Source organism: Vicia villosa, linkage group LG2 (assembly GCF_029867415.1).
Source record: "Vicia villosa cultivar HV-30 ecotype Madison, WI linkage group LG2, Vvil1.0, whole genome shotgun sequence".
Lineage (NCBI taxonomy): Eukaryota > Viridiplantae > Streptophyta > Magnoliopsida > Fabales > Fabaceae > Vicia > Vicia villosa.
Genome location: NC_081181.1, coordinates 154,507,697 through 154,530,121, shown reverse-complemented (window position 1 = coordinate 154,530,121; position 22,425 = coordinate 154,507,697). Strand labels below are relative to the sequence as shown.

Below are 22,425 nucleotides of genomic sequence, written 5' to 3'. Positions count from 1 at the left end.
CCACTACCCCACTCAAAGGGGAAAAGTCTGTAATGTAATGGTCATTCTCAATATGAGGTGATACAAAAACTTGAGCTTCAACTACATATTACATGAATGTACAGGGTGATGGTAATGAAAACTAGTAAGTACTACTAATTGAGAAACATTAAAAGTAGAGCATGTTGAGGTTGAATAGTGGAAGCATAACAAGTAGCAAAAACTTGTAGGAGTATCCGCCATCAATGACTGAAGTTGAACCATTTGACGATGGAAAGTACAATGTTGTCCCTGCTCCCTTATCCTTGCCTTTGCGGGGTACCGTTTTCCCTCCTGAATCACTGGATGCTGACCCTGTTTAACCACATATTTTATGTCAATTTTGATAAATAATTGAGGAAAAAGCTAATGCCCCAAGGACAGAAGTTAATAAGCTATTTATAAAAATATTTTTTTGAAACACGTTTATTCAATACATCAAATCTTTAAATATGATTTTATTACATTTAATTATATTTAGCATGACCCAATAATTAAAGGATTTTGAAGGTATTGTCGAAAAATTTGTTCCCGTTGCTTTTTGAACCAATAGTTAGATAAATTATCATTTGATAAAAAAAATCTGTCTAATATTATTTAAAATATACAGTGAATATATTGCCAATGATACAAAAGAAATAAATATCTAAGAAATATGTAAATATTTGTGTTTCATGTAATGCTTATAAACTGTTTTAAAATAAATTATAAAAATTAAGATTGCCAAAATGATAAAATCATGAATCAAAATTCTGTTTTAAACTTTATATGAAGTGCTCATCCAAATAATATTTAAAACAATTCAAAAACTATACATCAAGAAATAATAATTAAGGCTTGTTATCACTCTAAATATTTTTAAATAACTAAAAATAAAACTAACATAGTTTATTATGACAAAATGTTACTTTCTATAGTAACATAAAATTTACAAGTAGTTAGCTTAAATTACAAGAATATGATTCTCTTATTTGTTTAATAAACAAATGAAATAGTAATTTTTTATTTACATAAGCTCCTTCATAACTAATTAATAATTATGGTGATTATGATAATTTTTAACAAAACAAAAATTGAGAGCAGAAAATAAACAAAATACCTGTTACTGAAGAATTGTTGGGATTCCTTAAAATATCAGCGCTACCTAGAGGAGGAAGAGTAGGTGAATCTGTAATAATGTGAATCAAACAACAATTAAATTTTGATTAATCAATTTTCTATAGTTAATCATGTATTATGCATCTAAATTAGCAAGACTAATAGAAAAAAAAAAAAGTAAAAAAGAAAAGAAAAAGAAAGATGAAAAACGAACCTCCGCAAAGAAGGTTGAGAGAAGAGATGGTTGGCGGAGGGGAAAGACAGAGGGAGGAGAGTGAAAGAAGCCTTGTGGAGTTCATAGGGAAGCCAAGGATGTGATTGTCACGGAGGAGATAGCAGAAACAGAGGGAGTTCGGCGCGAACGACGACGAGAAAGCGTTGCAGCATTTGGTTGAAGCTGTCCCCGTTAGGTTGTTTGGAGGAGACGAAACATAAGAAAGACACGGAGAGAATAGAATTAGCTGATCGGTGCATCCTTCTCTGGATGAAGGTGGCGGCGCCGCCGCTTCTGTAACGGCAAAGTTGCTCAGATTCAGCACGAAAAGGAGGAGGAGGAAGAAGAAGAAAGCGTTTCCCATGCCGGAAGCAGTTACAAAACAGAATGATTAAACGGTTATGAGTTTTAGCGGGAGAAAAACTAACTGATTCAGGTGAATTCTCAGAATTACCCTTCTATCTCTAGGTTATGACTAGTAAGTACTTAACTAACTCTAGTAGTTGAGTAATTAATTGTTCTTTTTATGTGTGCATTAATTATTATTTTTTAAACACTGACTAATGATATTAGAAATTGGTTAACACACTTTTTGACTGAAAAAGTAAAAAACATTTAATTAATTTTCAATGCACACATATATTACATAAAAATACAAATCCACCCCCAATATGGGTTCACACATATTGCAACAAACTATTGATTTCTTGCAGAAAACTTAGGTAGGATGTCAAAAACAGAAGCCTAGTAGTGTTTAGAAACAGCAAATCCAAATAAAATGACCACAGCAGATGATAGGAGAGTGTGAGATAATGATCCAGCAGACGATGGAGTGACATTGGAGCGGCCGCTTCCGGGTGTTGCGGATGGGATATCGGGATTCACTGGCGAAGATGATGGAGTGGTTGATTCGGGCTGTGGTGGCAGAGAAGGTGTAATTGGTGAGGGGAGTACAGAAGAACCTGCTCAAACAAAATAAGTTGACGTTAGACATTAGTACTCAAAATATCTTTATGTATGCAAGATTGAAAATTTTGTTAAAATATTAACACGGTTTGAAATCGCAGTTCAAATTGCGGTTTGCAACAGCAATTGCAGCCACAATGTAGAAACTTGACCGTGGTAATATGTACCTTGAGGACTAAGAGATGGAGCAGCTGGGGTAGATGCTGGAGAAAGAGACGGGCCAAAAGACGCCGGTCCTGTCAAAATCACTCATAAGATTTAGTAAAATGAAAACAGGTTGGTAAATTTTAGGCATATTAAAGTAAAGCGTCACGGTTTACCTGGCGCAGGAAGTGGTGAACCTGAGGCTGCAGAAAGTAACACATGTTGTGTTAATAACTTAAAATTACTAGAAACTTTAATTTTTGTTCCATAAAAAAGAAAGAATGAAGATTGAGGAAACAGTACTTTTGCATTGGAGTGGAACACCAGCCAAGTTGCAAGCACGAGGAAGAGAGATGGCTAAGGTTCTGTTGATTGGTAATTGAAAAGGAACATTGCCAGTGACAACGAGACACAGGCAATCCTTGCTTCCAGTTGTGAGGGACTTGATGGAATTGCAGCAATCAGCAGTGGGCGAGGTTCCGTTGCCACTGCTATTTGTGAGGAAGCTCATGCAAGGGCTTATGGAACTGGTTACCATTGATATGTTACACGGAGTTGTGATCTGGGCGTAGGCCGGTGCAGCCATGACAGTAGCAATGGCTAATACCAAAGTTAGGCGGTAGAGAGACCGAAAATGCTCCATGTGTGTTTATGTTAGGAATTTGAATAGTCAAGAGAATTTGATGTGTTCAAGAGTAAAGAAAACAAAATGTGTTTGTGAGTTTGATGGTTGGGAATGAGGAATACAACAAGGGAATGGAATTTTATAGATAGAGAACTTGTGGAGGGAATATAGGTGGCTCCAAAGTTGGTTTAAAAAGCTCAACTACTTTAACTAACCTACCAGATATGAAGATTTTGAAGAATGTATCATTGGCATTTTGATAGACTTGTGATCCCTACAGAACTCCCATTTTAACTGAGCAGTTTATGGTCTTTGTTATGTTGTCACAAAATTATTGACTTATTTGATCATAAACTTGTTGGTAATGGTCAAGTCAAATCATTCTTTATTAGGTTAGTTGCTGTGGTGGATAACCAAATCATACTAGCAATTCTCAATTATAGGGTTGACATTATTTTAATAAAAATTTCGATGTTTAGAGCTTTTAATCAAATTGGTTTAATCGCTAAATTTCAATTTAACTAGTAAGTTTTACAGTAGGTTAAAAAACAAATTAAAGTTCTACATAAAACTTGAATAAAAATGTTTACAAATCATTTTGCTATGATTGTAAGTCTAGATACATTATTTGGTGGTTAGATGACTCAACCAACTATCAAGTCTAGCACGACGAGATGATTCATCATATAATCGGAGTACCTAAATAAAGTCGGAGTAGCAAAATATAATGAGTCTACCAAGTCAGGCGGTTGAATTGATCTCAACTAGTTTAAATATGACAAGTCTACTGAATTGATCCCAACTAGTATAAATAAGACAAGTTGAAGCTATTTTAAATATGACAAATCTACTGAATTGATCTCAACTAGTTTAAATAAGACAAGTTGAAGTTTTGAATCGATCTGTTTAATTCACTGGATTAAATAAGAGTCAAAGTCTTGATCGTTCAAATTAGTCTGTTCCATTTTTTTAAAAGCTTTTTTTTTTACACCCGATCCACCTAGGGTGGGAGTTTTAACTCAACAACTCAAATTGGTCGGCTCCATTTTGACAAAGTACCGTTCAAATTAGTTTGTTCCATTTTTTAAAAGCTTTTTTATTTTACACACGGTCCACCAAGGGTGGAAGTTTTAACTCAGCAATTCAAATTAGTCGGCTCCGTTTTGACAAGTTAAAAGCACGATGAGACAAAACGGATCAAGTTGGCTGGTTTTACTAGTTCTAATCCATTTTACCGCTCTTAACTAGGCTTTTATGTTTGAAAACATTGATGAAAACTTCCTTGTATATGTTGATCGAATTAAATATAAAAAATATTTTTGGTAACTATTTAGAGGCAATTCAGTAATAATAAAATGGGAGAACTCTTTTAGTTGTTAAAGTTCTATGAAATTCGGCTAGTTAAATTATCGAATAGAAATTGGCAAAAATTGTTACACAACTGCTTGCCATGCTTATTTTGGGTTTCAAATTGTTTAGCATACTAACTAATCTTCTGCTAGTTACAGTACAATATCTCCTTGCTTGTATAAATGTTGCATATGCCATCTATTTCTCCCCTAAGACACGTGGTTCTTTTATTATCTAAGTCATGTTTTCAAAGTCTTCAAGGTTGAACACAATAAAGCAATCATCATTAACAGATAATTAGCTGCTGATGCCAAAAGTTGGTAACCTGTTTAACCGACTTCTCTTTGGAATTTCCACCTCAAGCTTAAATATTATATCTATGTTTGAACACCTTACCACAAAAATATTGCCACAAAATACCAAATAGATCCTGTTGGATAGTAGGAGGAGTTGTTCACCCACATCAACTTACTATTGTCAGCTTCTTCCCTCCTTGCTCTATAAAATCTTAGACCCTGTTCTTCCAAAACCATCATTGTCTTCAGAGATATACAAAGGTCTTAAACAAAAAACAAAAGAATATACAAAGATTTCCAACACATTTGCATAAAACAATTCCAATGGCACACAGCAAAATGAACATGGGTTTGGTTTTCGTCGTAATGGCAATGCTGTGTGCAGGAGCTGCAGCGCAATCGAGTTGCACAAATGTGTTAGTCAGCCTGTCACCTTGTCTTAACTATATAACAGGGAATTCCTCAACCCCGTCTTCAGGATGCTGCTCAAACCTTGCCAATGTTGTGAGTTCATCACCACTGTGCTTGTGTCAGGTTCTCGGCGGGGGTGCATCATCACTGGGAATCAACATCAATCAAACTCAGGCTCTGGCCTTGCCTGGTGCTTGCAAGGTGAAAACCCCACCCACCAGTCAGTGTAAAACTACTACCGGTAAGAGAAGAAAATTTCTTCAAAATATCCAACCCTATGTATGCACATATCCACCATTATAATAGAGACAACAACTAGAAACTACTACTATAAGAGAACCTATATACTCACAAAGATAAGCATACCCCTTAAACTATATCTTTCTGCTAACTTACAATATATGATTTTCTCAACAGCTGTTTCCCCAGCAATCTCACCAGCAGGAACAGAAGCAGAGTCTCCAAATTCAGCTCCATCAGGTACTACCACACTTAGGAAGTATTGAATTACGCTTCGCAGCTTGATTATCCAAATTGACACTTATCCGTGTTAACCATTTAAGTTGATTTTTACCTGCAGGAACCGGATCCAAATCCACTCCCTCAACCGGCGATGGATCATCCAGTGGAAATTCAATCAAGCTGTCAATTCCTCTGTTGCTTATTTTGGCAGCAGCAACATATGCTTCAGTTTTCTGAACATATTGATTCTTCAATCAGTTGGCTTCCCATTTGAAATGCTATTTTTTCTTTGCTTGTTATCACCGATTGTTGTTGTGTAATCATTTATATCATCAAGGTCCCTTGTGCTGAAGGGTTTAGTCTATTCATTTTGTAACCTCTATTGGGTTTACATAAATTTGTATTATGAGAAGGCTTTATTCTCTACTTTATAAATAAAACATGGATGAAAATTTGTTGTGTGCCATCATGGTCTTCATTAACAAGGATATCACTGAATTCAAATGCCTGAACGCAAATAATAAAATAAAATCAATGCAGTCGTGTGGTACTTTGCAGAGTGCAGCACTACGAAAGGCAGTAATGAGTCAACTAGCACTTGAAACTGATTAATGTAACTGAATTTATTTAACACATCAAGAATAACAACTACCAAAAAGATTCAGTAAGAAACGGAAGACTGTCTCAAAAACCACTAATCAGAAGGAGATATGTTTAGTTTCCATTCCTATTAGAAAGTTGGGATTTACAGGAAGCATGCTAGAATATCTTGAAGTTGCTTCATTTAACAATCTGTTTACCCAAATGAATATCATATTGCAGTAGCAGAAGCAGAGTGTAATCTCCGGTCATCACCATGAATTTGTCATGATAAACGACATCAAGCTTCCACCCAATAGAAGTAGACCAAGTATCAACAAAACCATTGGCCCAGAATGTTCTAGTACTAAACTATCTTCTTAGGCATGGATGGGAATGAAAGAATCTTTAAATTTTCCTAGCCATAGAAGAGGTGCGAGAACAAAACATACATAAAATCCCATTTACACATTAATGACTAAGCCTCCCATGAGTTGCCCATGACGAACTTAAGCCAAAGTAACAGGTCTTAAATTCAAGTAATTGCTTATCAAGGTAAGAGCATTTGACCTTACATAAAACATAGGCTTCAATTATGAGAAACCAAGGCAGTGGCAACAGCAAGCTAAAACACTGAATAAATTAGTGCATCTACTGCAGTCAAAATGGGAGAGAGAAAAAGTAGGGCACCACAACTGCATAAATGAGAAAATACAAAATGTACAGCCTGATATGGATATCTTTCAAACCACGTCTGACTAAGACAGGAAAAGAATAAACAGCTGACATGAAAGTAGCAGAGACATGGATAACAAAACAAATGCTTTGAAGAAAACATAGTAAAACTCATTCAAAAGAGTCTACATCCTACAATTAATTATGAAGAAAATAGGTCAAAGTAAAGATAAAAGTTCCAAATGTTGCATGAAAACTAATCTGATATGGACAAGAACTTTGGTAGTATAAATTCGGAGACACTTAGCATAACTAAGAGTTTGTTACAATTAAAAATATTCCATTGATTAGAAGTTGCAATAGCATATTAATCATTTGCACACAAAAAAGCATATCACTAAGAGGACAACCCTAATTTTACAAAAAAACTGATATTAGAAGTTGGAAATATTTATCTCATATCATTAAACATCATAAGACAACAAAAATTCTAATAATTGGATGATACAAGGAGCTCAAAATCAAAATTACATACATTGATCTCTAAATATGGGTACAAATCAAGAATGTGATCGCGAGCGCACAAATTCTTCTAGTCTGTCCCACACCTCCAACGCCGCAGCCCTGTCTTGATGCCGCTTGTTCTTACTAATCTGTCATCAAGTTAGCAAAGCATAATTAGAGTGCAATGCAAGTTAAAAGCTGGAGAGTAAAAAACATGAAGACACCATAAACAGTCATTTGAACAGGTAACCCACCGAGATAATCTTCACATTCCACTGCTTAACAGTCTTTGCTGACTCTATACTATCATCTTCAAACCGCATAAAAAATCCAGTAACTGCAATAATTTGAAAAGGGTTAGTACATTACAACGAGCTAAGAAAATTGCAGTTTGAATTTTGAGCAAAAATTGAAAAATAACCTACTTTTATTGAAAATTTCAACATGATCCTTATAAGGCCAGTCCTTGAACTGCCAATCCTTTCCCAAGACAAAAACCGCGACAACACGGTCCCAATCCTCGGGTTTAAGTGCAGAAGGCTTATCCCTAACTTCATAAGCAGTAACAGCTCTATCCCTACTAAGCTTCTTCTGAACAGTAACACAATCAGGCCTAGCACCCTTCATCTGCTTCACCTTAACATCAGTAGGTATATAAACCCCATCTTCCAAAAACTCCTTAACATTATAAATAGTAATAAGCGTCTGAAAAGCACTCGGAACCAAAATAATCGGAACACCTTCCCCGATTTTAAGATGCATTTTAGGTTTAGGAGTTTGATCATATCCCAAATCATCACCAAAATCATCAGAACTCCCCATTAAACGACTCTTCGCAACGAGCCCGTCTTTCCGTTGATGAGACTCCATTCTCTGTCGCTCTTCTTCGCGCTTCGTGGCAGCGACGAGTACGCTATAGAAGTCGCGATTCTTACATTCGAGGAGTGATTGACGGTCCTTGAGAGGCTTCTCGGCTGCTCTGATCATAGAGATGAAATCCAATTGAGGCTCTTGAAAAATGACTTCATCTGAATTTGAATTGGGAAGTAGAGATTGTTGTTGTTGATTTAGAGACGGATCTTCGGGTATCCCCGCAAACGAAGGCTCTTCAGGGAGATACTCGATTGAATCGGTGGTGGAGATAACGCCTTGGAGATAGTTGAGAATCGGTTTCCGATCAGGGAGTGATACAGAAGGGATACCGAGAGCGAGGGTGTTTTGGAAATACTCGGCGTGTTTGAGGTGGTGGTTTTTGATATAGTGAACTAGGGTTTCGAGAGTGTAACGGTTGCCTTTGGTGGAGCGGTAAGCGGTTTCGAGAGAGGAGGGGAAGGTGTATTCGTCGCCGAAACAGAGGTCGGTGTTGTGACGGACTATCTTGTCCAGTTCACCTCTCATGGTGAAATCGCGGAGGAGTGTGAGTGGATCCATTCGCATTCTCATCGGATTCATGATGTTGCTGTGCCGTGCGCCACCACACGCCTCTTCCTTAAACTCTTGTTTTTAATAATACATAAAGGTTAGGGCCAGTTTAGAGTGTGTCTTTTTTAATGTTTTGAAAATTGCAAAAACAAAATCAATTTAAAATTTTCAAAATTTAAAACCTGTTTCAATTTTAAATTAAAATCATTTTAAAAATACATATTTATTATAAATATAATTTAGTTTAAATGATTTATAGTATTATCTTAATAAATAATTAAAATATTATAAAAGTTAAAATGTAGTGCACTGTATTTTACATTGTCGTTCAATAAAAAGCTATTAATCTGCTATGTTATCAATAAAATGTGTTTATTTATTTAGTAGTAGTTTTAATAATAATGAATAAAATTAGGATTATAGACAACCGTCTATTGGAACGTCATAAGATTAGAGTGATAGTTAATGGTGGTCAATTAGTGGTGATAATAGAATGTGGTTACAAGGATGGTTTATGCATAATAATGGTTACAACATTATTTGATAGTGGTTATTAGAATAGTGGTTTGTGATGGTTAAGTTAGTTGTTAGAATGGAAGTTAGTGGTAGATGGTGATTATATTGATGATTAAAATTAATTGTAGTTGTGATTAATTGTGAGTGGCAACCAGACATGTCTATTCTGTTTAGGTTTGTTCTGCAAAAGCACACTAAAAACAAATGGAGCGGAACGAACAGTATGTAGGATGCGAGCTAAAATGAGGGTGTGGTGGGGAGGGTCTACAAGCACTTCGCCTTTTTAACCTAAAACTTGTAAAAATTAATGCTTGCAAAAGCCTGCAAAAAACAAGTGAGACGATCATGTTAAAGAGTGTGAGACTAAAACTTTGGTCTACCCTGCCAAAACGTACGGGCAAAACATGCATGTTGAACAGAACAAGCCTGTTTACCCACCCCTGTAACCAATTGTAGTTTGAGCGGTGGTTGGAGTAGTGGTCAGAAAAAATATCAAAAGTGAATAAATCACTACTACAAATATTTCATTTCATTACAAAACTTTCACCTTAGGTCAATTAAAAATCGACATCAAATACCTTGGCGCGCGACCTTTTAATTTTTTTTAAAACTAAATATATTCCCTTGGTTTTTTGGTTCAACCGACAGGAAATGTTGCTCAAGGTTCCAGCTTCGATTTCCAAATCCTCCAATTTCGTGTTTTATTTTGAATCAAAATGACATCCTTATTTTATTTTAATTTTAATTTCAATATAAACCATTTATTCTCTTAGCTTTATTGCCAACCGGGAGCAAATGTTGCTCATTATTTTACTTAAATAAAGTAGGACTCAACTTTAACCTCAACGTTTACTTCCAACCGAGATATAAACTCCAAACAATATTTTATTCCAACATCAAAATGTCAAATCTCATTTACTTTTTCATTTATCATAAATTTTTTGCGCCCTAGCGAACAAAATATCTTCTTCATCTTCTCCACCTAATGAACGAAACACCATTCTTCATCTTCTCCACTAAATCCTAAATCAAACTCCATCTTTCAAGTCTGATGAAGTAAGCAAAGGAGGAAGGAAATTCAAATAAGGAAACTCAAAACTCAAGCCAACATATTTCTTTGACTATATCATGACGTTTTCGGTACGTAATACTTTCTCCATGATTGTACAAATAATTTCATTGAAGTTGTTGTTGTTTTGGAGACTCTTGGGATATAATATTGTTGTTGTTTTTGTATTATTCGTAGTTGTTGTGTTGATATTGAAAGTTTAGTGTTATTGTAGTTGTCGATGACAAAAAAACTTGCATCACATAGAGATTAAGTTGGTGAGGATATGAATGATAACCTAGAATATATAATCTGTGATATTGAAGTAGATTCTTTTAAGAAAGTCGTGTGTATGATACTTTACATAGTGACTTGTGAAGAAACTCGTGTCAATAAAATCTATCAAATTAGTTGGCTTAAAATCTCATGATTTTCATGTCTTGATGCAACAACTTCTACCAATAGATATTCGTAGCATTTTACCAAAAAATTTAAGGGTAATTATAACCAGATTGTGCTTATTCTTTAATGCTATATGTAGTAAAGTCATTGATTCTGGAAACTTAGATGAGTTGGAACATGAGGCTGCAATCATCTTGTGTCAATTAGAGATGTATTTCTCTCCATCATTTTTTGACGTTATGGTTCACTTAATTGTTCATCTAGTCAGCGAGATTAGTGCGAATGCAACCCATATTTCTTTCTTTAACTGGTACATGTAACAAAAGTTTTTCACTTCAATGCACCTTTAGCTTGGTGGTAGTCAAGTACTGTAACCATGTGCTTGATGTATTCATTAGAATTTTGGTTCCACCATAGGTCTCTAACTTTGAGTTCTTCTCCAAAGACGTGCATATACGACGCTCAATTATATGTTTAGTGAATGTATTCAATTGACAGCGAACAGAGCCATATTCGGGTGAACCGTGCTTGTGTCCCTTTCAAGAATAGTGGGAGGAAGAGATATCCTTTGGTGGTGATATTTTGATGGTGTATGGTTATTTTCTCCACCCCATAGTCATTGGGATGAAATTTGTATCACATTGATACGGGTGATACCTCATTAGGAACTCTCGAGCTCTTGATGATTTTGACCTGACATCGATGGGAGCATCCATTAGGATGGCTTCATAGTGTTCATTCTGCAACACTGCCCATTAGTTTTATGTTTGAGTTAGAATTTTCTATTGATTTTCTTCAAAGAAAATGAGCCCCATGTTTTATTGTTGTAACATATTCAAGGTTCAACATTAGTTTGTTCACATCAGGTGCTTTCAATGAAACTTAGAACTGTTGAGTGTCATGTGACGACGCTGGACCTGAAGATCAAAGGGGAGGAGGAAAATGACGTTGAAATGTAGGAATTAGTTGAGAATCTTGAACAATTGGTCAAGTAATCACAACTGAAGCTTGAAGGTCTTGTTGTTGTAGAGGTTCTCTGTTTACATGAGAAAGAATTTGTGAAACGTTGTCTTGAAGGATGTGAATCATTGATTGGGGATCTTTATTCATGATGCGAGTGCGATTTGGACTTGAACCGACCATTGGAAAAGGTAATGGAACCGGTAGCAATGAAGAAGGTTACATTTATGGGAATTATAACCGAAAAAGGTTCTGGTGGTGCAACAATGTAATATTGAGAAACTCGATGGAGAGTTCACGAGAATCAAGAGACAATTAACAGAGGCGCCATTAATCCATACTATACCAAAAAATAGATGAAAGGTTAAAGATGACCACATAGATGAAGCTTGCGGTACAATGAATGATTATGGTTCTCTAGTGATCAAAAGGTGGTATATGCAAAATGTTTGCATTATTAACGCTTAACTCGGTGTTTGAATGATGTGAGACTTTGCAAATGTGAGTAAAAAGAATACTTGGGTGTGACTCAAGGACACACTTATATAGAGGAGGTCGTTAGAACAATTATCGATTGGTATAACATGGACTGTATATAATCATTGAATTTAAAACAATGATCAAGATGAAAAGGGAGGTTGTACTCCTATGTGGTGTCTAGAAACGAGGGTTCACATGTATGTTAATGAATGGACGCTCTAACTAGATTAAACCTTTGAATTGAACCCGTTTCAATAAGCTTTTGCATAACCTACATCAATTTTCAAATGTAATATATTTTTCAAAATTTCAATTTTATATCAAAAATGTATTCTAACTATATGCCTAATATTAAATTTCAAACTTAATTTTTTTTTCCGTTTAATTAACAACAAAAAATCTCAGAATTCAATCGTACATTTTTGTTCTAATTAGACAAAAATAACTAATATAGTTCATTTTGAAGAAGTAAGAAATTAATATAATCTTTTTAAATTAAGAGGCCGAAATAACTTTGAAGTTAACATGTAGAACAAAAAATGGTATTAAACCTAAAGTTTAATAGATCCACTCATATGGAAAATAAATTCACTTCTTTTAAACATGAAAAAGATATCTAAGAAATTTCAAAAATTAATTTTATTTATCTTTAAAGTTTGTTTTTTTTTTTTTATAATAATTAATATGAAAATGCAAACACTTGCCAACCAATACTTTTTTTTAATAACTAGTATTACAGGACCAACCAACAATATAGAAACAATAAAAGAAAAAAAATGAATAGTTGGTAAACAACTTTTGCAATGCACGACCGTGGATCATTTGTAAAACCGAATTCAAAGCGCCACGACTCTCTTTAAAAACACAATGCAATTGAAGAATGCTGTTAACCACAAGGACCGAATTCAGATTCTCCAAATTCTTCTTCACAATTGAGAATTCCAAATGAATCCCCAATTTTTTCGCGTAAATTGAGAGTTCTTCACCAATGACTTGGATTCTAGCAACGCATAGACCAACCGCCGTGATCCTAAGCCGATGAATAACACTTGGCTTCCAGATCGATTCGCGAGACTTTGAATTAGTCCTTGTCATTGGTGTCCGTGTGATCATGCCTAGGTCAACCACATGAACAAAACTCTCACACTCAAAGGCTTCCAATATTATGGAATTAGCCATAAAATGTTCAAACTGAATATGTGGACATATCTCATAAACCAACTTGAATGCCTCTTCCATTTCTTTTAAAGCTGCATCCATTAAGTTCATCATCGATTTCCCATCCAATCCAACAGAATTGTTGCCAATTGCTTGAATCAGAGTTAGTCTCTCTATTAATCCTTGAACAAAACAAGAAGTAACTCTCTGGAACGACGAACCAAACACCAAAGCATACGATTTAAGTTCAGATAACAAAACCAAAGCGTGTGATTTGTCACGACACGCTACAGCTTCAGCACATGCAATCAGAAGCTGAACTAGTCTCATTCCATCAGCACATGAACCATCTTCTTCAGCTTCACAGTTACTATAGTTGAAGTTCTCTTCTGCAGCTTCTTCAACAGCTTCTGCAGCAAATCACACGCTTCGGTTTTGTTATCTGAACTTAAATCGAATGCTTTGGTGTTTGGTTCGTCGTTCCAGAGAGTTGCTTCTTGTTTTGTTCAAGGATTAAGAGAGAGAGAGAGACTAACTCTGATTCAACCAATTGGCAACAATTCTGTTTTCCAAAATAGGCAAATTTGGATATAAAGAAGCATAACAACCCATTAATGGATTTTCATCATTGTCAAGATATTCTACCTCGTTTTTGAAGGTAGTAACAGGATAATAAAGTGAAGGTGACATGATGATTTCTAAATGAATGTCTCTAACACGTTAATTATAGTTTTGCTTTCTAAGGATTTTCAACAAAGCACTGAAAGAATGTACCTAGAAATGATAGAAGTATTTATAGGGAAAAAGAAAGCGAGAACTTCAAGCTTTGCATTATTATATGATTTACGTAACATACGCTGTCAACTTCTCTTGTTGAATTGCTATAGCAAAGCAACTTCTCTTGTTGAACATACACGTGTGCCATTAATAAAACTATTGGCTTTCTGTGTGTTTTCAAATCCAAAATTAGAATTAGAAAAAATCAAAATTGAATTCCAAAACATTATAAAACAGTTTTACAAAACAATAATTTACAATCTGTAAGGGAAATTATAGATTGTAAATTGCATCCACAACCACAAGCTAACATTCGTGTATCAAATAACTACTATACAATGGCGCTCAGATTAAACAAATTGCAGGACATTTATTAACTCCAAAAGCTTTTTCACAGTAAAATGATGAACCATGAGAATGTAGTACATTTATACAGGAATACATTGTTTACAAGACTGAAATTGCAATAGTCTTGAACCAAAAGCTGAAAAAACATCAAACATATATCCAAACTGCAAATTCATTTATTACAACATACTCTACAAGCAGTAGAGTTTTATCATCTCCTATTACTTCTTCTACTCTGTTGAACCCTCAGTACTTTGGTCAACACTTTTAGCCTTTCCCAACAGAATATCAAGCTGCACAAAGAAGTATCAAATAATCACATGTTATTACAATTTACAAGATTGAACGATTAAGTGATAAAACAGATACAAGAAACATGGAAGAAGAAGAACCTTAGCCTTTGGAGCGCCTACTCGACCTTCTTTGTCTTCCTTAGCCTCAATAGTGGATGTCACTATACCTGTATCATGAAAACCAGTTCCAGTAATTAAAGAAGCTTAAAATTATGAGTGGATCTATTGAAATATCAGAGATGATTAAAGAAATGATCTTACTTTTCTGAATTGCCCATCCATTGCGCTTCAAAATCTCAGACATGATTATTATAGTTGGAATAGCTGAGATTTAATTCAAAAACAATATTAAATGTGATTATCTCTAACATCACATACTGAAATATTATTGTTCTAAATTCAAGAAACTCAGATCACATAAAAGATGAAAAATGCACAATACCTACAGTTTTGAGAGTTAATTTTCGATTGAACCTAATCAATATTGATTTTATAAATTAATCAAGTGTGTACTTCTCAGATCACGCATCTATAAATTAATTTTTTAATCTAAATTTTCTACTTCTCACTCTACATAATCAAGAACACCTTCACTGTTCTAAGTTAGATAAATTTCCTATTGAACCTAATCAGAATCTACCTATATCTGTAAATTAAAAGAAAGTAAAAGATTAAAGAAAATTCTACCGGTTCCAAGTGCACAGAGCTCAACATCATTGTCAGTCTTCAATTGTTTCTGCATCAGAAAAAAATACAAGATCAATAATCATCGATGAAAAAATAACGTAATCAAGAAAAACGATTGAATACAAAATCAAAAACCAGATTAAAGAATAATTATCAATGAAAAAAACGAAATCAAGAAAAACGATTGAATACAAAATCAATAACAAGATTAGAGAAAAATAATAACAAGCGCTGCAATTAGTTCATACCTTAGCGAGATTGAGGTAGAAGAAGAGTGGTTTCTTGGTTTTGGAAACTTGAATGCGGAAGATCTTCTTCTCTTTCTCCACCTCGCCATTGTTGACCTTGATGTTCTTCATCTCACCGGTTGTTGTTAGCAGTACAATCGCTTCCATTTTTCTTCGATCTCTGAGTTTCTCTGAGCGCGGGAAATTTCGCAGTTTGCTATTACTCTCAAAATTCAAAAGCTTCTATAGTAAGAAATGGATGCTAAGACTCTACGAGCACTCTTATATAGTGACTGCTCACCAATAAAAAAATGACGCGTGTCCTTTCTGTGTAACCGTTTTCTGTTAGTCAAAACTGAATTCAGTCTCGATTTTCGTGTCACTTCTCAACCATTTCGTTTTAGTACGGGAGTATTTTTTTTATTTTATCTTTTAAAATTTAATTTTGTAATTATTTTTGGTATCAGTAGTTCACTTTCGTTTCTCTATTCTTATTTTTTCGTTTTTTTTTTCTGTTTTTTTTTTGTTTTAATTAAAAGTAATTTCATAGTTAAACATGTTTTTAGTAGGTATTTATGTAAGTTATTTTATTTAATTGTAGCATATGGATCAGTGTATTAATTCGGTCCAGTTAGATGTTATATTAATTTGATAACTGGGAGTGTGTAAATTGAGTTTATTAGGACTATACATATTGAATTAAACTTTAAAAATAAATGAATCAAGTGTGTGGTTGACTGATAAATGGAATTTTGTGTAACCCAGTATGGTGAAGAGGTTATTAACTATATTTAACACGTCCAAATTTTAAAATTGGAATTCTAACATTACCTAAGATTTTTATTATAACTGGTTTTAGACTCTTTTTACACATATTAAAAAAAATAATTATTATTATATGAAAATGAAAAATAATGAAGCTTTTTATAAAATTGTCTTTCATTAATAACATATGAAAGATAAATTTACTTAATTGAAAGGAGAGAGAATAGTAAATATTTAAGGATATAATTGGAAAAATAATATTAATTATTTATTGAAATTTTAAATGACTTATATTTAAATACAGTTTTTTTTTAAAATGACTTATAATAAAAAACGGAGGGAATAATAATTTTAGAGTTTTGCTAGGGTATATGAGTAAGTTATAGGGTGTATTGAACAATCCCTTTAAAATATATATGTAGGCCCAAACTATTCGGTCCATGAAAGCCCAAAGCTTACTCTTTCACCTAAAAAATTGTTAGAGGTTGTTATGAAATAGTTTGCGTTGTAAGTAACTCCGTTTGAAAATGATTGTCGTTTAAGGTTTTTGTACATATATTAAGAAATATAATAATATTGTCATAAGATATTGCACTTTTAATAAATTAACCTTATTAATATGTTGGAAGTAGTGTATAGAGTAATAATTAAATGACGTAATTGAAAAAATAACAATCATTTATATATTAAAAAGTGAGAATGACATTTATTTTAAAACAAATATTTTTTCCCTATTACGATAATTATTTAGAAATAAATGGAGTATTTAACAAAATGTTAGAATTAGTTACTCCTGCATGAAATTGAATAGCATATAAATTAAACTTATTTATATAAATTATAAGTATGAATGTATTGATCAATGAAAAAGTGCAAAGATATCTCAATTGAACTCATCTATATAAATTATAAGTATATGAATGTTTCGATCAATGAAAGAGTGAAAAGATGTCTCAATTCTCTAAATCAAAGCAATATCAAATATGATTTATCTACATGTGGTAACCCGAAGTAGGGCTTATAAATAATTTAGTGAGAATTATTATTTTTGTTAGACTCAAACGTTAGTGGCTTACTTACATTGTAGAAGAATGTCTTTCTTGAACTCATTTTTAAGTTTTGTGGGTGGAGTTTTTTTTTGGTATTACTGTTAGATGGAAGGGCATTTTATTTTATTTGGTGAATGTTCACTCCTCTCGCTTGTCTCGCAACAAGAAGAAATGTTGGGCATATCTTAGGGTGTGTAAGAGTATGTTTCTTATAGGGGAGTGGGTGTTGGTGGTGACTTCAACTCGGTCAAGAAGGAAAGTGAGAGAAGGGGATTACTCCCAACTTAAATAGAGGGGAGATGATTGATTTTTTTAAAGAATATGAATTTGATCGATGATCAGGTGCAGGGTAAAAAATTCACTTAGTTTAATTTGAATGGTAGTGTTATGAGCATAATAAATAAATTTCTTCTTACAGAGGGGTTGATTGCTAAATGGAAGATAAGAGGTCAAATGGTAGGTAGAAGATATTTCTCTGATCGCTGTCTAATTAAGATCAAAGGGAATGAGGTTAACCAGGGTCCGGAACCTTTAAAAAATTTCAATGGTTGTGCTCATCATCAGAGTTTTTGTCGTTCATTGATAAAAAGTGGAAGACTTATGGTGTGAAGGGTAAAGCTTCGTTTGTAATTAAAGAAAAGCTTAAAATGCTTAAAGGGGGTCTTAGATATTGGAACAAAAATGTGTTTGAAGTCTTGGTCTTGGAGGTGGATTCAACATTGAAGGAATTGAATGCTTTGCTTTTTGTGGTGGCGAGTGATTTGATACTAAGCATGGAAGATTTGGCTATTAAATGGTCGGTGGCTTCGTCCAAGGTGTGGAACTCATTTCATGTTAGCGAAAATATATTTTGGCAAAAATCGAAGCATAAATGGGTTGCAAAAGAGGATTCTAAATCTAAGTTCTTTTACAAGGCAATGAAGTCAAACTATAGGAGAAAGAATTTGTTAGGGATTTCTAATCCTAGAGGTTGGGTGGATCAAATGGAAGAGGTCAAGATGGAGGTGTTGAATCACTTTAAATCAAGATTACAAGAGACAAATTATTGTAGGTCTATCCTTTCGGGGATTGCTTTCAATAATTTTTATGGAGAGAAAAGTTTATCGATGAAAGTCCCTTTTCTCGATTGATGAAATTAAGGACGTTATTTAGTCTTGTGATGGTAAGAAAAGCTTGGGCCGGATGGTTTTGATTTGGGCTTCTTCAAATCTTGTTGGGACAGTGTGAATGTTGACTTGGTAAGATTTGCTGATGAATTCTATTCCAACCTGGTGTTACCTAAAGCAGTTACTTCCTCATTTATCGCACTCATTCCATAATCGAGCAATCCTCAATGCTTGGATGATTATAGGTTCATATGCCTTATCGGGAGTCTTTACAAACTTCTTGCTAAGATGTTTGCTTCGAGATTAAAGAAAGTGATTGCTAGGTTGATTTCCATTGGTAAAACGTTGTTCCTTCCCAAGAGACATTTGGTTAATGGTTTTTTGGTTATTAACGAGTTATGGATTTTTCTAAGAGAAAGAAGAGAAGCTACATGTTAGTGAAGGTATACTATGAGAAAGCTTATAATTGTGTGTCTTGGAATTTCCTTAGATCTATGATGAGAAGAATAGGGTTTGGATCTAAGTGGTTGGGATGGATTGAAGGGTTAATGTTTAGTAGATCTATGTTTATTCTAGTGAATGAGAGTCCAACCAAAGATTTCATAGTTTCTAGAGGTTTACGTTAGGGGGATCCTCTATCCCCTTTCCTCTTTTTGATAATGGCTCAAGGTCTAGAAAGGATGATGGAAAAGGCCATGTCTTTAGGTGAGTATCAAGGATTTCATTTTGATAATGTGAATCATTTTGATTTTTTACAATTTGCCAATGATACGATTTTGATAGGTGGTGGATAGTAGAATAATTTGTGGAGCATTAAAGCGTTTCCTAGAGGCTTTGAATTAGTATCTAGTCTTAGAGTGAATTTGTTTAAAATTAAAATTCATTGCTGCAATCTCTCTAATGACTTGATACAAGCAACTTCTTCCTTTTTAGATTGTGTTCTGGACCGTCCCAATCACTCATATTGGGCCAATCCAGCCTTCGGCCCAAGGCACTTTGGACACATACACGACAGCCTCCCCCAGTCCGCTGCAGGCAAACACCAGACGTAACCGAGCACGAGAGAGCCTCGTGCCCGGTAGCACCCAGCTCACGCGTCATCTAGATTCACGCCTTGCAAAGCAGAGCCAATTTCGCTTGGGACAATCCTATAAATAGCCCTCTAACCTCAGAGGGCAAGGTAATCTTTTTCTTACCCCCAAAACCTCTCACTTTCTTGTACCTTGTTGAACACATATTTACTTTGGCATCTGAGTGCCTTGCAGGTACAACCATTTTTTTCCCTCTCGACCGTTCCGGATTCCAAGCCTTCTTTGTTGCTGGCCATCTGATCTGCTCGGTAAGATCAGATTGTGATATTGGATCTTCACTATTTGTGTTTTTGGGCTCCTATAGGAGTCAATCCTCGTCGAAAGGAGGTGCCACATCCTTTGGTTAACAAGATTAGAAGGAGACTATCGGTGTGGCAGAATGGGCATTTATCTATTGGTGGTAGGGTGCTTCTCAAGAATGTGATTTTGGCGAACATTCCAATTTTTCTCTTCCCTTTTTATAAGACACCAAAGGACATTATAAGTTTGCAAAGAGCTTTTTTATGGGGTGGTTCAGAAGATATCAATAGAATAAATTGGGTTAGTTGGTCCAATGTGTACTTATCGAAGAAAGAAGGAGGCATTGGGGTTTAAATTGTGAAAAGTTTAATTTGGCCTTTCTTAGCAAGTGGAAATGACACATTCTCTCAGAGAAATATCGTGTTTGGTCTAACTTACTTTCTTGAAGGTATGGACATACGACAAAAAAATATTGAGTGATTCTTCATCTCATTACCTTTCAAATTCCTTCTTGTGGTGGAGAGATATTTGTTCGGTGGGTGAAGCTTTGGAAGCTACTCAAGAAACTGGTTCTCATCAGCTATTTCTTGCAAGCTTAGCGACAACAAGACTATTGACTTTTGGCGCCTTCGTTAGATTGGTCCGATAGCCTCATGTTCGCAATTCCCATCCCTTTTATTGATTGCTAGGAATTTTAGTCTGAAGGTTGCTGATTGTGGTGGTTGGATCGAGAATTCATAGAGTTGGGACCTTCATCGGATGTTGTCGGGTCTGCCACTGCCACCTGCAGATGCAAAAACGGCGGAGGAATTGCAGCTGATTACGTGTGCAATCCATTCAGTTCACAGTGTGTCATATGCGTTTGTTTGGGGGAAACGTTAACGGTTTTGTGGTCAAATCTAGTTACTTGAGGATGCTTGAGTTGTCTATTTCGAGGCTCGTTTTAGATTCGGATTTGAAGAGTGATTTATTGTCTTTTATGGAAGTCTAAAGCTCCTAGTAAAGTTTTAATTTTTGGGTGAAGACTTTTGATTAACAAACTACTAACTAAGGTTGAGCTAGCTAGACGAGGAGTTATTGAAAGAATTCTCAATTTGATTTGTCCCCTTTGTCTTCATAGTTTTGAGGATGTTGATCACTTGTTTTTTAATTGTGAGATTAGTAAAATCATTTAGAGTAGAACTTGTAAGTGGTTGGGAGTGGAGGATGTTTTGGAGACGGAGTCATTTTTTATTCTTTTAAGGGAGCTTAGTAGAAAAACTTCCTCAAGTTTTCAGCTTAAGCTCAATTGGATGTTTGGTTTTGCCATTTGTTGGGTCATTTAGAGTTGTAGGAATGTAATTTTATTCAATGGAGAGATCTTAAGCAAGTTTGACATGTTAGTGATGATAAAATTTCTCTCTTGCAAGTGGCTAGGGGCCTTAAGTAAGTTTAACAAGGCGAGTTGTTGGATGGATTAGTGTGAAAATCTGATTTCTTGCTTTGATTAGTTTTTCTGTTTTGTGTTGGTTGGTCAATTGTTTGTTTTTTATTTGTATTGGGTTGGGCACCCTTATGCTCCTTTCTAATATAATATCTTTGCTTATTAAAAAACTTATCTTCTACACACTTAAAATCTGCTAGATTTTTTCGGTAAAATGTGGTGTGATGGATCTTTGAGTTGCTATGTTTTCTCCAAAAGACTTACCCATACTAGTAACATGGAATTTGAGAGAAATCATTATGTTGTAAAGTATCTCCACAAAGATGATATATCAACATTTCTGCTAATCATTTTCTTAGACGCTAATCATTTTCTTAGACGCTTAGCAGAAAATATTTGAACATTTGATAACACAATCAACTTGTTCTATAGAAGCTTGTGCAAATGGAAAGCAAAAAGAATGAGAAATTTTACATTCATACATTAGTTTTCATGTGTGTTTGATAACTAGGTGAATCACCGCCATTTCTAATTTAAAGTCTTTTGCACCGTAAATTTCTAAAGCTACTAATGTTAGCTTCTGCTTACCGAGCGTTCTTACCGTGACTTTTGAATAAGAAGATGGAAAATCTTTTTACCTTATACCTTTTGAGGGAATAAAATGTTATATTTTCTCTTTCATTTCAATATAATTTTATAGATAAGAGATGAATTACTTGAATAAGTTTATGTGAAAATTTATCCTCCTTCAATAAAATTTTCGATGAAATTTTAGTTAAGTCTATCACACGTTTTCTCAAAGATATAACTTAATAGACATAAACAACTTACCGTCTTTCATTTTTGACGTGAAGTAATTCATTTCTTTATATGCAATAATATTATTAATGCTACGTCTTAGAACAACATTAGACTAATATTATATCATTTAAATATATCTTAATTTTGGTAACAATTACAGAGATATTATTGTAAACAACACTGGAGATATATGTCTAAAATAAAAAAACAAACTCAAGGTTTATCAATTTTAAGAATCATAACAGTAAGCATATTTTTAATTTAAAAATAAGAGAAAGATTAATCAAATC

General features: G+C 34.4%; 5 protein-coding genes and 1 pseudogene across 6 annotated transcripts; 1 reads left to right on the top strand and 5 right to left on the bottom strand.

Annotated features, from left to right (window-relative positions):
• Positions 1-148: 148 nt before the first annotated feature.
• On the bottom strand, positions 149-1,869 carry LOC131650387 (non-specific lipid transfer protein GPI-anchored 25-like). Its single transcript, XM_058920098.1, has 3 exons — positions 1,331-1,869; positions 1,118-1,186; positions 149-333 (listed from the first exon to the last, which is right to left on the bottom strand). The coding sequence occupies exons 1-3, from the start codon at positions 1,692-1,694 to the stop codon at positions 149-151; spliced, it is 618 nt and encodes a 205-aa protein (XP_058776081.1). The 5' UTR covers positions 1,695-1,869.
• A 63-nt stretch (positions 1,870-1,932) lies between these two features.
• Positions 1,933-3,297, bottom strand: LOC131652577 (non-specific lipid transfer protein GPI-anchored 20-like). Its single transcript, XM_058922479.1, has 4 exons — positions 2,744-3,297; positions 2,617-2,643; positions 2,464-2,532; positions 1,933-2,292 (listed from the first exon to the last, which is right to left on the bottom strand). The coding sequence occupies exons 1-4, from the start codon at positions 3,081-3,083 to the stop codon at positions 2,075-2,077; spliced, it is 654 nt and encodes a 217-aa protein (XP_058778462.1). The 5' UTR covers positions 3,084-3,297; the 3' UTR covers positions 1,933-2,074.
• A 1,474-nt stretch (positions 3,298-4,771) lies between these two features.
• On the top strand, positions 4,772-5,839 carry LOC131652579 (non-specific lipid transfer protein GPI-anchored 5-like). Its single transcript, XM_058922480.1, has 3 exons — positions 4,772-5,363; positions 5,540-5,602; positions 5,703-5,839. Exons 1-3 carry the CDS (start codon positions 5,036-5,038, stop codon positions 5,819-5,821), a joined length of 510 nt encoding a protein of 169 aa, XP_058778463.1. The 5' UTR covers positions 4,772-5,035; the 3' UTR covers positions 5,822-5,839.
• Positions 5,840-5,957: 118 nt separating this feature from the next.
• Positions 5,958-8,874, bottom strand: LOC131652576 (protein CDC73 homolog). 2 transcript variants are annotated; one of them, XM_058922478.1, is made up of 4 exons: positions 7,768-8,874; positions 7,597-7,679; positions 7,374-7,491; positions 5,958-6,091 (listed from the first exon to the last, which is right to left on the bottom strand). In XM_058922478.1, exons 1-3 carry the CDS (start codon positions 8,792-8,794, stop codon positions 7,399-7,401), a joined length of 1,203 nt encoding a protein of 400 aa, XP_058778461.1. In that variant the 5' UTR covers positions 8,795-8,874; the 3' UTR covers positions 5,958-6,091; positions 7,374-7,398. The 2 variants fall into 2 exon arrangements, with proteins under 2 accessions (XP_058778461.1, XP_058778460.1); XM_058922477.1 differs by lacking the exon at positions 5,958-6,091 and having other exon boundaries at positions 7,280-7,491.
• Positions 8,875-12,890: 4,016 nt separating this feature from the next.
• Positions 12,891-14,018, bottom strand: LOC131650386 (GRAS family protein RAD1-like; annotated as a pseudogene).
• Positions 14,019-14,507: 489 nt separating this feature from the next.
• On the bottom strand, positions 14,508-15,865 carry LOC131647131 (uncharacterized protein At2g34160-like). Its single transcript, XM_058917046.1, has 5 exons — positions 15,682-15,865; positions 15,434-15,482; positions 15,008-15,070; positions 14,846-14,913; positions 14,508-14,746 (listed from the first exon to the last, which is right to left on the bottom strand). The coding sequence occupies exons 1-5, from the start codon at positions 15,826-15,828 to the stop codon at positions 14,684-14,686; spliced, it is 390 nt and encodes a 129-aa protein (XP_058773029.1). The 5' UTR covers positions 15,829-15,865; the 3' UTR covers positions 14,508-14,683.
• Between the last annotated feature and the right edge of the window lie 6,560 nt (positions 15,866-22,425).